The 12,832-nt window shown below is 46.0% G+C and overlaps 1 protein-coding gene across 1 annotated transcript in view; it reads left to right on the top strand.

Moving 5' to 3' along the window:
• Nucleotides 1-8,919, top strand: part of PAQR8 (progestin and adipoQ receptor family member 8) — a 45,407-nt gene extending 36,488 nt beyond the window's left edge. Inside the window, exon 2 of the mRNA XM_055407268.2 lies at nucleotides 1,540-8,919. Coding sequence (XP_055263243.1) covers nucleotides 1,560-2,624 — 1,065 coding nt within the window. The 5' untranslated portion in view covers nucleotides 1,540-1,559 and the 3' untranslated portion in view covers nucleotides 2,625-8,919. The remainder of the gene's footprint in view (nucleotides 1-1,539) is intronic.
• Nucleotides 8,920-12,832: the final 3,913 nt, after the last annotated feature.

Raw genomic sequence — 12,832 nt, forward strand, 5'->3', positions numbered from 1 at the left:
CCCAATATGGACAATGACCACCCTATTTTACAGATGAAGAGACTGAAGCTTAGCAAGGTCTGTGACTGGCCCAAGGTCACCCAGGGAGCAGCCACCCAAACTCTTGACTCCAGGTCTCCCTAGACTTTTTTTTTTAACATCTTAATAATTTTCATGCTCTACATTTTTGACCTGATGCGGTATTTTTTTTCCCTTTTAATATTGATTAAGAAGTGTGTATGGGAAGATGATATTTGCTTGGCTAAAATCTGCAGTGCCCTGAGAAACACTGGCTGTATCCTTTGCCAAAGCACTCTGAAGAAAGGGAGGCCATTTGAATCAATCAGGTTTTGAACATTTCTGAAGAAAAGAGTTTGAGGAATATGAAAGTATCCGTAGATAGACTGAAAATCCATTGCTTTATTCAGTAACTTCATCTGAAATTTTGCAGCTCTTTTATGAAATAATCACCATGCTCATCTGGTTCATGTATCACCTAAAAATTCCAAGTGAAAGTTAAATATTTTTGAAGCCTGAAACTTATCACATACAGATTTGGCTACTCAGGAAAGGCAAGTCCAAAACTAATTGCTTTCCAGAGCATAATTTAAACACATACACACAATCTTTGCAATTAGATTTCATGTTAAATTTAGGCCACATGTTAATTTTGTTCAACTGTTAAGATTTCCCAGAATATTCCTTGGTCTTTACTACCCTATGGATGACCTTGAGTTTCAAGTTACTATTGCTTATCTCAGATTTTCAAGTTCTCAGTGAAATTAGTGGATAATTTAAGATTAGTGCTCAAGAAATGTAGACTCTCATTCATCATATCAACATTGATCATTTTTGTATTTCAATAAAATACTTTGTACTTTTAGAGCCTGTCTGATTACATTTTAATATTGTCTTATTTAAGGGTGTGTGCTCAGTTGTGTTCAACTCTTTGTGACCCCAGAGACTGTAGCCCACCAGGCTCCTCTGTCCATGGGATTTTTGAGGCAAGAATACTGGAGTGGGTTGCTATTTCTTTCTCCAGGGGATCTTTCCAGCCCAGGGATCGAACCTGCATCTCTTGAGTCTCCTGCATTGTCAGGAGGATTCTTTACCACTGAGCCATCTAGCAAATATCATCTACCAAAACTTTAAAGGTACCCTTAGTTACTTGGTAGATGTCATAAAAATAGGGTTGCTAACATTTCCTTTTGGAGAAGGAAATGGCAACCCATTCCAGCGTTCTTGCCTGGAGAATCCCAGGGACGGGGCAGCCTGGTGGGCTGCCGTCTATGGGGTCACACAGAGTCGGACACGACTGAAGCGACTTAGCAGCAACATTCCCTTTTACAAGATGCGACTTGGCCTCACACTGTAGAGGGTAGAAGAGATGTCAAAATCAGAATGTCAGGACAGTAAGGGACCTTGATCCAACTCTATTATTCTACATATGCAAAAAGAATGAGGCTCAAAGAAGCTGCCTACAGTCCCCGCCTGCCCAGCTGCACTAGAAAACCTGCCCCTCTCTCACGGCATCTTGCCCATTTTTACTGTTTCCTGTAGGTAGCATCCCGTGGGCAGCCATGACGACCGCCATCCTGGAGCGTCTGAGCACCCTGTCCGTGAGCGGCCAGCATCTGCGCCGCCTGCCCAAGATCCTGGAGGATGGGCTGCCCAAGATGCCTGGCACCGTCCCCGAGACCGACGTGCCCCAGCTCTTCCGGGAGCCCTACATCCGCGCCGGGTACCGCCCCACCGGCCACGAGTGGCGCTACTACTTCTTCAGCCTCTTTCAGAAGCACAACGAGGTGGTCAACGTCTGGACCCACCTGCTGGCGGCTCTGGCCGTCCTCCTGCGGTTCTGGGCCTTCGTGGAGGCCGAGGGCCTGCCGTGGACCTCTGCCTACGCGCTGCCCCTGCTCGTCTACGTCCTGTCCTCCATCACGTACCTCACCTTCAGCCTCCTGGCCCACCTGCTGCAGTCCAAGTCGGAGCTGTCGCACTACACCTTCTACTTCGTGGACTACGTGGGCGTGAGTGTCTACCAGTACGGCAGTGCCCTTGTTCACTTCTTCTACACCTCCGACCAAGCCTGGTACGAGCACTTCTGGCTCCTCTTCCTGCCCGCTGCGGCCTTCTGTGGCTGGTTATCATGCACCGGCTGCTGCTACGCCAAGTACCGGTACCGCAGGCCCTACCCAGTCATGAGGAAGATCTGCCAGGTGGTGCCGTCCGGGCTGGCCTACATCCTGGACATCAGCCCCGTGGTGCATCGCGTGGTTCTGTGCCACCTGTCCGGCTGCCAGGACCCGGCGGCCTGGTACCACACCCTCCAGATCACCTTCTTCCTGGTCAGTGCCTACTTCTTCTCCTGCCCGGTTCCGGAGAAGTACTTCCCTGGTTCCTGTGACATCGTGGGCCACGGGCACCAGATCTTCCACACCTTTCTGTCTGTCTGCACACTCTCCCAGCTGGAGGCCATCCTCCTGGATTACAAGGGGCGACAGGACATCTACCTGCCACGCCACAGCCCCCTGTCCATCTACCTGGCCTGCCTCTCCTTCTTCTTCGTGGTGGCCTGCAGTGCAGGCACGGCAGCCTTCTTGAGACAAAAAATCAAGGCTAGGCTGACCAAGAAAGACTCCTGAGGCTGCCAGATGGGGCGTGGTGTGGAGGCGGCCTGTCGTCGTGATTTGGGGAGAACTTGAGTCCACAGTAGGAGATGACTTTGTGTTTTTAAGAGCAGGCTTTTAAATGAGTACGTATTTCCAAGGGTGGCTATGGCTGTGGCGTTGGGAAGCCAGAGGTTCCAAGAGTTTTGTTATCGTTGTTGTGAATGAAAGGTTTGTAGCCTTTCTGGGCTGTAGCCTTATGAGACACAGGAAGGGAAGGGACCTTGGCTAAGGCTTGTCGGACACTGAGTTAAGAATCATCTTCATACCTGAAAGTTGAGTAGAAATCTGACTGTGGCCTCCGGGGGCCAGCCCTGGACTAACGGGAAACTCTAATTGGACTGAAAACATTACAAGGTGGCTGGACCACACTGTATTGAAATGGGCATTCTTTTGCAATGCTGGTCTTTGGTGATTGGATACTGGATTCGTCTGACTTCTGGTCCCTTCTCTAGCCCGCTTTTCTCAGGATGATGTCTGCCTGGCTGTTTTCTCCAGAGTGCTATTCACTCCCAGCTGTACCTTGAATGGGCATAGCGAGGACGATGAAGCAGTCATGCTTCCAGGAAATGCTTGGATCCAGGCAGACATTCAGGATATTTACTCTCATATAATACTAATGGAAACGGTACTAGAAAATACAGTGCCAAGAGCCGTCAGGAGGCCCAGCCAGCAAGCATGGCTACTGTTTGGTGTCATGGGACCCTTCTGTTTTATCCCTGCGCACTGCAGGATTACTTGACATCTACTAGGGAAGCCTTCCATGCCAGAAGATCTGGAGCTTTCTTCAGATAATCTTCAGATTTTAACCAGCATGTTCAAAAAGCCCCTGGTAGAGTGAATTGGTTCTAGGGATCTGATTATTTCAAGAGGAACTCAAGGTCAAGCCTCTTAAATAGATGCTGCCCTATGAAGGACCCATGTAACTATCCTAGTTCACGGTCCTTGGGAAAGCATTGTACCTCAGCTTAGAGCAGCTTAAATCAAGCCCCAGAACAGGCGCATGTGTGTACTCATGCGAGGTTGGTCCCCGAAGGCTCCTTTGGTTGAGGCTGGTGAACTGGGCACCCTGTAGGCAGAATGTTCTGCTAGGACATCACTGCCCACTAGCTTCTGTGGGATGGGGGTGGGGTGGGGTGGGGATGGGTACTTACAGTTGATGTCTCCTGGCTTCGCAGCCCCCTGAGGACTGCCTTCTGCAGTGATCCAGGGAAGGGGGCTGCATTGAAACCCTCCCCAAAGACTGCATTTCCTATCAGTATAAGGTCTCTGTTTACTAAAAAGGGAGGTGGCTGTTCACTCCAGTGTGATGAACCTCCTCTCTTCCTCTCTCTCCTCCTCTCTTACTGTCTTCACATCTTTTTTTTTCCTTTCTCTTGAGAGATGTGTAGAGTTTGTGCCTTATAAATGAAAATTTACAAACACTTTACTTAATACACGGCCACGTGGAATTTTCAGTTTGAGGTTATTGGGATAAGAAAAGAGCATTCATCCCCTTTCAGCCGGTGGATGAAAGAAACTCAGAATACTGGAATCGCTTATCCGTCAGAAGACTCATTCAACCTGTGTTTTTTGGGGGAAAAAAGTTCAACTGAAGCTTTCCTATAATCTTTATATCAAGAAAGCATAGCAGGACTCCCATGGTGGTCCAGTGAATAGGACTCTACACTTCCACTGCAGAGGGTGTGGGTTCAATTCCTGGTTGGAAAACTAAGATCCCACATGCCGTGGGCAGCCAAAAAAGAGAAAGCATATGTCTTGTCAGCTGTTGTTTCCTCCTGGTGGATTCCTCCTGGGAATCCTCAAATATCTGAACTTATGTGCTACCCACATGTCTTACACGAGCTTCTGGCATCCAGGCCAAATGCATCACCAGTGAAGTTAGTGACCCTGAACGGGATTGAACTGATAAAGGAGTAGAAAGTTGCATCAACACAGTGCAGGTAGAGGGTCAGTTTAAAATGGAGACAAGAAAGTATCTGAAATGTTCATAATTATGGATTTGGAGACTCTCTTCTTGTAAAAGTTGAAAGAAAAGTGTAAGTCAAGCTCTTGAATGTAACCATCGTGGCCACGGTGGGCAGAGATCTTTAGGTCAAATGCAAGTATTTTTAAAGAGAGACTAGAGGGGTGATTCTCTATGCCATCCACAGACCAATGTCAGTCTGCACATGAAACAGTCTGTGACAAACACAGAGCGACACTAAATTTTTAGATATGAACATAAAATTCATAACATTTTGATTTTAATTTACCCAAGCATTGGTCCACCAAATGACTGGAAATTTAAAAAGAAAAAATATTTTTTCACCAGAGATATTTGAAAAGCGTTGAGGTAGGAGACTACTATCTCATTAGAAATTCCAGTATCTCAGGAGAAATACAGAAACGGGAAATGCAGGAGTTTTTCACTATTCAGACTCTTGAGGGTTGCATACTCCTTTTAAAACAATTTCATTAAAATGACTGAATCAGTAAGGAAGCGACCTTGTTTGTTTAAAAGGAATAATTAAGTATTTAATAAAAGAGATGGTTCTTCTTACTCTACCAAAGCCAACAGTTGACATCTACTGGAAATTCTGCTACTATCTCTCTCTCTCTTTTTTTTCTTTTTTTTTACTAAGACTTTCAATCTATTAAAATGTAAATGCCTCTAAAAAAAAACCTTACTATCAGTCAGTTATATCTTGGGAATAAAGAGGATATTGTGTGCACCCCTCCCCTAAGGAGAGGGGATAGCAAGATGCAACAAATTGGGGAACTATTTGCCTGATTCCCTCTTGCAAACACTTCCTGACCTGTATTTACTAAGAAGCTAATGTTACTGCTCTTCAGATGTTATGGTTTCATCTCCCACCTCTGCTGAAAATACCTCACTCAGTAACACTACTCTCAATCCTCCGATGGAAGCTTGAAATAGTAGGAGCTCAAACCATGGAATGGAGGCAGTTCTTTCCTGCCTCTGCTGTCCATCAGTTCCCCAATTGTACCGGGTTGCTTGGAAACTCGATTCTTCCGTTGCCGTGCTGTAGTTTCAAGTGAGTCCTCCAGATGGCGCCCAAGTCTTACTCAGAGGAGGTACAGCCATTGTCCCCAAAGCCTCAGCCTAATTGTGTTTGTTGGTCCTAGTGTTTCGCTTGATGACTTGGCAAAGAAAACATAGGACTATTTTCTGTTCATATAAATCGACTTACACAAACGACCATTAAACATTTTGTAAATGGGTTATTGTACTCTCAACAGCTACCTTTTGTCTTTGACAAGGTCTGTCTTAAAGAAAAGTTTTATCTAGACAAACATTGTCAGAAGGAGACCAGGACACTTCACAGCCACCTAGAAGTAGGAAAATATAAAAGCTTAAAAGAAGAAATCTCCCTATCCAATCTCCCAAAATACCTGCCCCCCCCAAATCCCCACTTGGTAGTAGATCAAATTGTACCTCCCTCCCCTCAAAAGCTATGGAGTTGATTTTTCTGAGGATTTCAATCTAATTGAATAAATATTTCTGATCTCATGGACAATGGTGTTAAATATTCCAAACTTTTGAATTGATGGATTACATTTTTTGAAACCTAAAAATTATGAATTATAATTAAGAATTATACTATTGTATACTCGAGTCACTCAGTCGTGTCAGATCCTTTGTGGCCCCTTGGACTGTAGCCGACCAGGCTCCTCTGCCCGAAAAATAGAATTTTCCAGGCAAGAATACTGGAGTGGGCCATTTCCTACTCCAGAGGATCTTCCCAACCCAGGGATAAAACCCGTGTCTCTCATGTCTCCTGCATTGGCGGGCGGATTGCTTACCACTGGTACCACCTGGGGAGCATTGTATCATAATAGGTAACTATGGTTTGGAATGTGTCACCCAGCAGCCAAAGGTTTCAGTTGCCTAACTATTAGATTTAAATAGCTGTGGAAAAGGTGATTTTGTTATCACAATAACAGGAAGAAAATAGCATTCTCTGACTAGAGGCTCTGTTACCAACTGGAGTTCTTTGCCTCCTTAATCAATAGAAATTGATCACAGGCCAGACAAGAAATTCAGGCAAGCCTTTGCCTCATAAATGAGGTATGCACACTCAGTAGGAATCCCCACCCCCTCCCAAAGTCATTGGTTATTTCTCATTTTAAAGTATATATGCTTTTTAAAGAAAATGCCAGAGATTTCCCTGGTGGTCCAGTGGTTAAGAATCTGCCTTCCAATACAAAGGATGCAGGTTTGATCCCTGGTCAGGCAGAGGAGCAGCTAGTCCTTTGCACCACACGGAAGACCGAGCATAGCTCAAAAAAAAAATTGATAATAAAAAAAATTTTTTAATGAAAATGCCAGAAAATAGAGAAAAAAGATACTTCATTGACCCGTCATTAAAATGAATCCTTTCAGAATAAGGATAAGTCATGTCAAAATGTTGTCAATAAGTTAATGAGCAGTGTAATATAGAACTTCCTGAAAAGCCGGAAATTAGGAACTCCTGGGCAACCTAATACTTTGATTCTGTAGAGTACAAAAAAATCAACAGTCTGGCTCAGCTCTCTTCTGAGAGACACTTCTGTGACACTCCCTTCTGACTTTTGTGATGGCACTGTGGCTGGGATACTGGCTCATGACACAAAGCCAAGGATACATTACCTCTCGTTGAAAGAACTCTGAAATGAGAATCAAGCCCTCAGAGAGTCCTCGGCTAGAAAGGCTTTGGCGGGAGGCAGAGCCAGCCTGTGGAACGTCCTGGTTCAATGGCAGTCACTCACAAACACTGAGCCTGCAGTGCCAGGCCCTGATCTAGGCACCAGGATGCAGCCATGGGCAAAGAAAATTCCAGCCCTGATGGAGACACTCAGCGAAGGGGAGTGTTAGTCACTCACTTGTGTCCGACTCTTTGTGACCCTGTGTACGGTAGCCCACCAGGCTCCTCTGTCCATGGAATTCTCCCTGCAAGAATATTGGAATGAGTAGCCATTCCCTTCTCCAGGGAATCTTCCCCACCCAGGGGTGGAACCCCAGTCTCTTGCATTGCAGGAAGATTCTTTACTGTCTGAGCCACCAAGGAAGACAACAAGCCGTGAATTCCCCAGTGGCCTAGTGGTTAGGACTCTGCACTTTGAGCGCCAAGGGCACAGGTTCAATTGCTGGTCAGGGAACTAAGATCCCGCAAGCTGTGTGGCCTTTTCAAAAATAGCTAATGCGTTAGAAGGTGACAGTGCCAAGGAGAAAGCAAGGCAAGATGAGGCAGAGGGATAGGGTGAGTGTGCAGCTTTAACTGGGATCAGGGGAGACTACAGAAAGAGGTAGGGAAATGGCTGTGTTTTATTCTCGGGCAGAGGGAAGAATTGCAAGGACCCTGAGAACCTGTATGAATGGAGAGGTTGGAGGAGTCCTCGTGTGAGGACAGACTGTGAGAGCCGTGTTAGGACTCCGTCTTCTACTGTGATTTCAGGTTGGAGAATACCAGGGGAGAATCCTATCTGACAAAATTATAGCGGAGCCATTTATCTATGTGGACTCATTGCTAATTGCACGTGAGCTTTGCTGGTAGAACACAGAGCAGATTCTGTGGCTTGCCAATGATATCACAAAACCAGGTTATCATTAAGTTATCCCACTTGTGGGTCTGGCTCAATAGATTGCTTTCCTGTGGACACACACCCATGCTCACAGGTTTCTTCCCAAATTTCTTGCCAATTTTTAGCAGCTAGAATGCTGACCTCCATTCCCAGACAGGTTTTGACATTTCCTTAAGTTCTACTGACTCTGGTTTGTACCCAGGTCTCCCCCGCTCTGGGTAATCCTCCAGGTAGAAGTGCAATGAAATGTCCAGGGCAGAATCTGCAAATAAGGAATAATAATAACTTGAACAGTTTACATTATTTAGTTCTCACCCTGTGCCAAGTCCTTCACTCAGCTGTTTACTTAAATTCTTTCCTTTAACCCTCATATAATCTCTGGGAGGTAGGTACTGTTATGGTCCCTACTTTATAAATGAGAAAACTGGCAGATTAAGTAAAAATTTCCCCAGACTGTTTCTTCCGAATGTTAAGTAATAGCATCTCACAGAAATTCAGGCCTTTGATCCAGAGTCCATATTCTTAGGCACAAAAATTAAGTGAATGTAGAAGGTCCTTTGATCTAACTTTCTTGTTGCCAATTGGGTGAACTGGAAAAAGTATCGAATTGAAAGGGAAACGTTATGAGGATCTTTTTTTGTTTTTTTCATAATAACTGAAATAAAGGTAGTTCGTATTTCATTTCTGGACACTTTGGTCAAGAAAAGTCCCTAGGCTGTGATCATTGGTGTAATACCAATGTTGAGATTCTTTTCTTAAAAAAATTTTTTTTTAATTTAAACTTTTTATTTTGTATTGGGGTCTAGCTAATTAACAATATTGTGATAGCTTCAGATGAACGGTGAAGGGACTCAGCCATATGTATACATGTACCCCTTCTCCCCTGAACTCCCTTCCCATCCAGGCTGCCACCAGTAGTGAGATGCTTAAATATTCTTTGTGCTAAAATCCCTGCAGACCTGGTCACATGAGTCTCAGAGGCTGTAACAACCTGGGTGACCTCCAAGGACTGCAGGCAGCTCAACGAACAACCGGGCCTCCTCACGTCAATTCCCTATGCTTCTCCTGTGACGCTTTCCTCAGCTTCAGTCCTCAGGCACGTCTGACTCTGTGACCCCATGGACTGCAGTACTCCAGGCTTCCCTGTCCACCATCACCAGCTTCCAGAGCTTACTCAAACTCATGTCCATCCAGTCGGTGATGCCATCAACCATCTCATCCTCTGTCATCCCCTTCTCCTCCCACTTTCATCCTTTCCCAGCATCAGGGTCTTTTCCAAGAAGTCACTTCTTCACATCAGGTGGCCAAAGTATTGGAGTTTCAACTTCATCATCAGTCCTTCCAATGAATATTCAGGACTGATTTCCTTTAGGGTTGACTGGTTGGATCTCCTTGCAGTCCAAGGGACCCTCAAGAGTCTTCTCCCACACCACAGTTCAAAACCATCAATTCTTTGGTGCTCAGCTTTCTTTATAGTCCAACTCTCACATCCATATATGACGACTGGGACTAGAGGAACCAGAGATCAAATTGCCAACATCTGCTGGATCATCCTCAACTTCAGGACCTGTTAAAAATACCCTAGTCCTCAGAGTCACTCAGAGCACTATTCTGGCTAAAACAGTTTTTTGCTGCTGCTGCTGCTAAGTCGCTTCAGTCGTGTCTGACTGTTCGACCCCATAGACAGCAGCCCATGAGGCTCCCCCGTCCCTGGGATTCTCCTGGCAAGAACACTGGAGTGGGTTGCCATTTCCTTCTCCAATGCATGTAAGTGAAAAGTGAAAGTGAAGTCGCTCAGTCGTGTCTGACTCTTAATGACCCTATGGACTGCAGCCTACCAGGCTCCTCCATCCATGGGATTTTTCCAGGCAAGAGTACTAGAGTGGGTTGCCATTGCCTTCTCCAAAACAGTTTCTTAAATGCAACTTAATAGCAAACATCTCCATTCAGCGTTTTTTTTTCAATCAAGAACAAATAAGCCCAGAATTTGATTAATTTTGCTGTAGGAGGGAGGAAACAGCATAAACTTTGTGCTCAATCAGTGCAAGTGGCGATTGTTGTCATAACCATTATGATTTCTATCACTCCCCCCGAACAGGGGGCTGTGGATTCTACCTATACTCGCCCACCCTCCCCATGGGCTCCTGAAATTTCTCACCAGAGTGGAAGCTCACTGCCTTGGAGAGCAGTCGTTCTGCACCCATCACAGACTAATATGTATGTCATTCCCCCAAGGTTCTGCGGGTGTTTTGGTGAGAGTTCCTCCTTCCACCCTCTGCACATCACAGGCATTGGTGGAGAAACTTCCTGAAGTGCTCAGACCCATGCTGACAGGCTGGAAGCCTGATCCTTTCATGTATGTGGTCCCCAGGTTCTCAGCCTGGGGAGGACACCCCACTGCCCCACTCACTCGTTTTTTCCTTCTTTTTTATTGGCATATAGTTGATTTATAATGTTGTGTTAGTTTCAGGAGTACAGCAAAGTGAATCAGTTAGACATATATCCACTCTTTTTAGGTTCTTTTCCCATATAGGCCATTACAGAGTGCTGAGTAGAGCTCCTGGTGCTATATAATAGATCCTTAGTGGAAGTCACTCAGTCGTGTCCGACTCTTTGCGACCCCACAGACTATACAGTCTGTAGAATTCTCCAGGCCAGAATACTGGAGTGGGTAGCCTTTCCTTTCTCCAGGGGATCTTCCCAACCCAGGGATTGAATCCAGGTCTCCCACATTGCAGGCGGATTGTTTACCAGCTGAGCCACCAGGGAAGCCCTGGTCCTTATCAGTCATCTATTTTATATATAGTAGTATGTATATGTCAATCCCAATCCCCCAGTTTATCCCCTTCTTCGTTTTTACTTCTTGGTTCGCATCTATTACAGCTTGAATTATGTCTCCCCCAAAGATATGTTGAAGTCCTAATCCCCAGGATCCCAGAAAGTGACCTTCTTTGGAAATGACAGCTGCAGATGTGAGTGATTAGGAGGTGATACTAAAGTGGGGTGACCCCTGAGCCCAGTGTGACCGATGTCCTTATAGAAGAGGGACACGGGGAGACGGCGAGGACACAGGGCCCCAGGATGGTGCACAGAGGCACACGGGAAGAACCGCGGAGAAGACGGAGGCCGAAGCTGGAGGGGGGTGGGAACAACCAGCGGCCAGGAGGGGAGGGGTGACCTTGCCGGGACCGTGACGTCTGACTTCCGGCCTCCAGAAAGGTTGGAGCGTAATGTGTGCGGTCTAACCATCTCGGTTCTGCTGCTGTGTGATGGCTGCCTTAGGACGTTAACACCCGTTCCAGGCGATCTCAGCTTTTACCTCCATCAACTGACACAGTCTGGCTGCCCAGTGGCGTGGAGCTCTCAGCTCAGCAGGCTCAGGAGGGGCTGGGGGGAGACGAGAACACGGAGACCCCCTCCTTGCCACCCACACCCACTAAAGGGAGGCGCAGATCTGTGGTCTCATGTGTAAACTCAGTGGAAATACTCCGGGAAGCTTATCACACGTGTGGTGGGAGGTTAAATACAGAGAAGAGATTCCAAACAGCCGGTCCCAGTGCCCCTAAAGGTGTTCCCACACATCCGACCTTACCCTGGTGAATCCAGGGCACGTGGGCCACCTCAGCAAGTTCCCTCTGGGGTCCTGGCCTCTTCTCATCTCCCACAGCCACCCATCCACCTGCCACGGCTGCAGAGTCACAGCCTGCTCTCCATCCCCCTGGTGTCAAAAGGAGATGGTGACCGCAGGAACCAGACACAGGTCCAGGGCGCTGAGGGAAACCCTGATCCCCAGCCTCCTCCACAGCACGCAGGGGAAACTCAGAGTCTGGAGCCCCTCCTACCTGCTGAAGGGATGTGGGGTGTGTTTGTGTTATGTCCTTTCTCTGTGTGTGTCTTTGTGTCTGTTTTATGCACGTCTATGTGTGTGTCTGTGTGTCTCTGTGTATCTGTGAGATGTTTTTTGAGAGTTTGGAGAGTCCAAGAGGAAAGCGGAAAGAAAGACTTAAGTGATAGCTACCAAGCTTCCTAAATGTTACACAGGCTTTAAAATGCCTGACACACTTGCCCCTTTCTCTGTCTTCACCCATCATTTTTCTAGTTCCCTGTCTCTCTTCAAACAGACCATTCAGAAGAGTCCCCCAGGCCACACTGATGGCAGGCACTGGGCAATTCCCACAGGTCACAGAGCTGCTAAGTGGTAGAATCAGGGCCCAGCCCCAGGCCATCTGACACCAGGGTCCATACATTTTTTAAAAATTTTAACTTTTTATTATAGAAAATTTCAATATATTCAAAAGTAGACAGAAGTATTTAGTGAAGTGTTTAATCATGTCAACAAAGGTCAACTAATGGGCAATCTGGCTTAATCTACCCTGACTCATTTCTCATATTATTTTAAAGCAAATACCAGACATATTACCGTTTTCTCCATCATAAACACTTGGGTATGTATCTCTCAAAGTGTTTAGAGAAGATGAAGACATTCTTGCAAAACCACCATACCGATCACTTCTAAAATATTGAAGAACAATTCCTTAACATCCTCATGTTCAAATTCCCAGCAGTCTCATTATTTTTAAAGTGTATTTAAAGTTCTGTTTACATCAGAATCTCAACAG

This window comes from Moschus berezovskii, chromosome 23 (genome assembly GCF_049115385.1).
Source record: "Moschus berezovskii isolate FMDL1 chromosome 23, NW_MosBer_1.0, whole genome shotgun sequence".
Classification (NCBI taxonomy): domain Eukaryota; kingdom Metazoa; phylum Chordata; class Mammalia; order Artiodactyla; family Moschidae; genus Moschus; species Moschus berezovskii.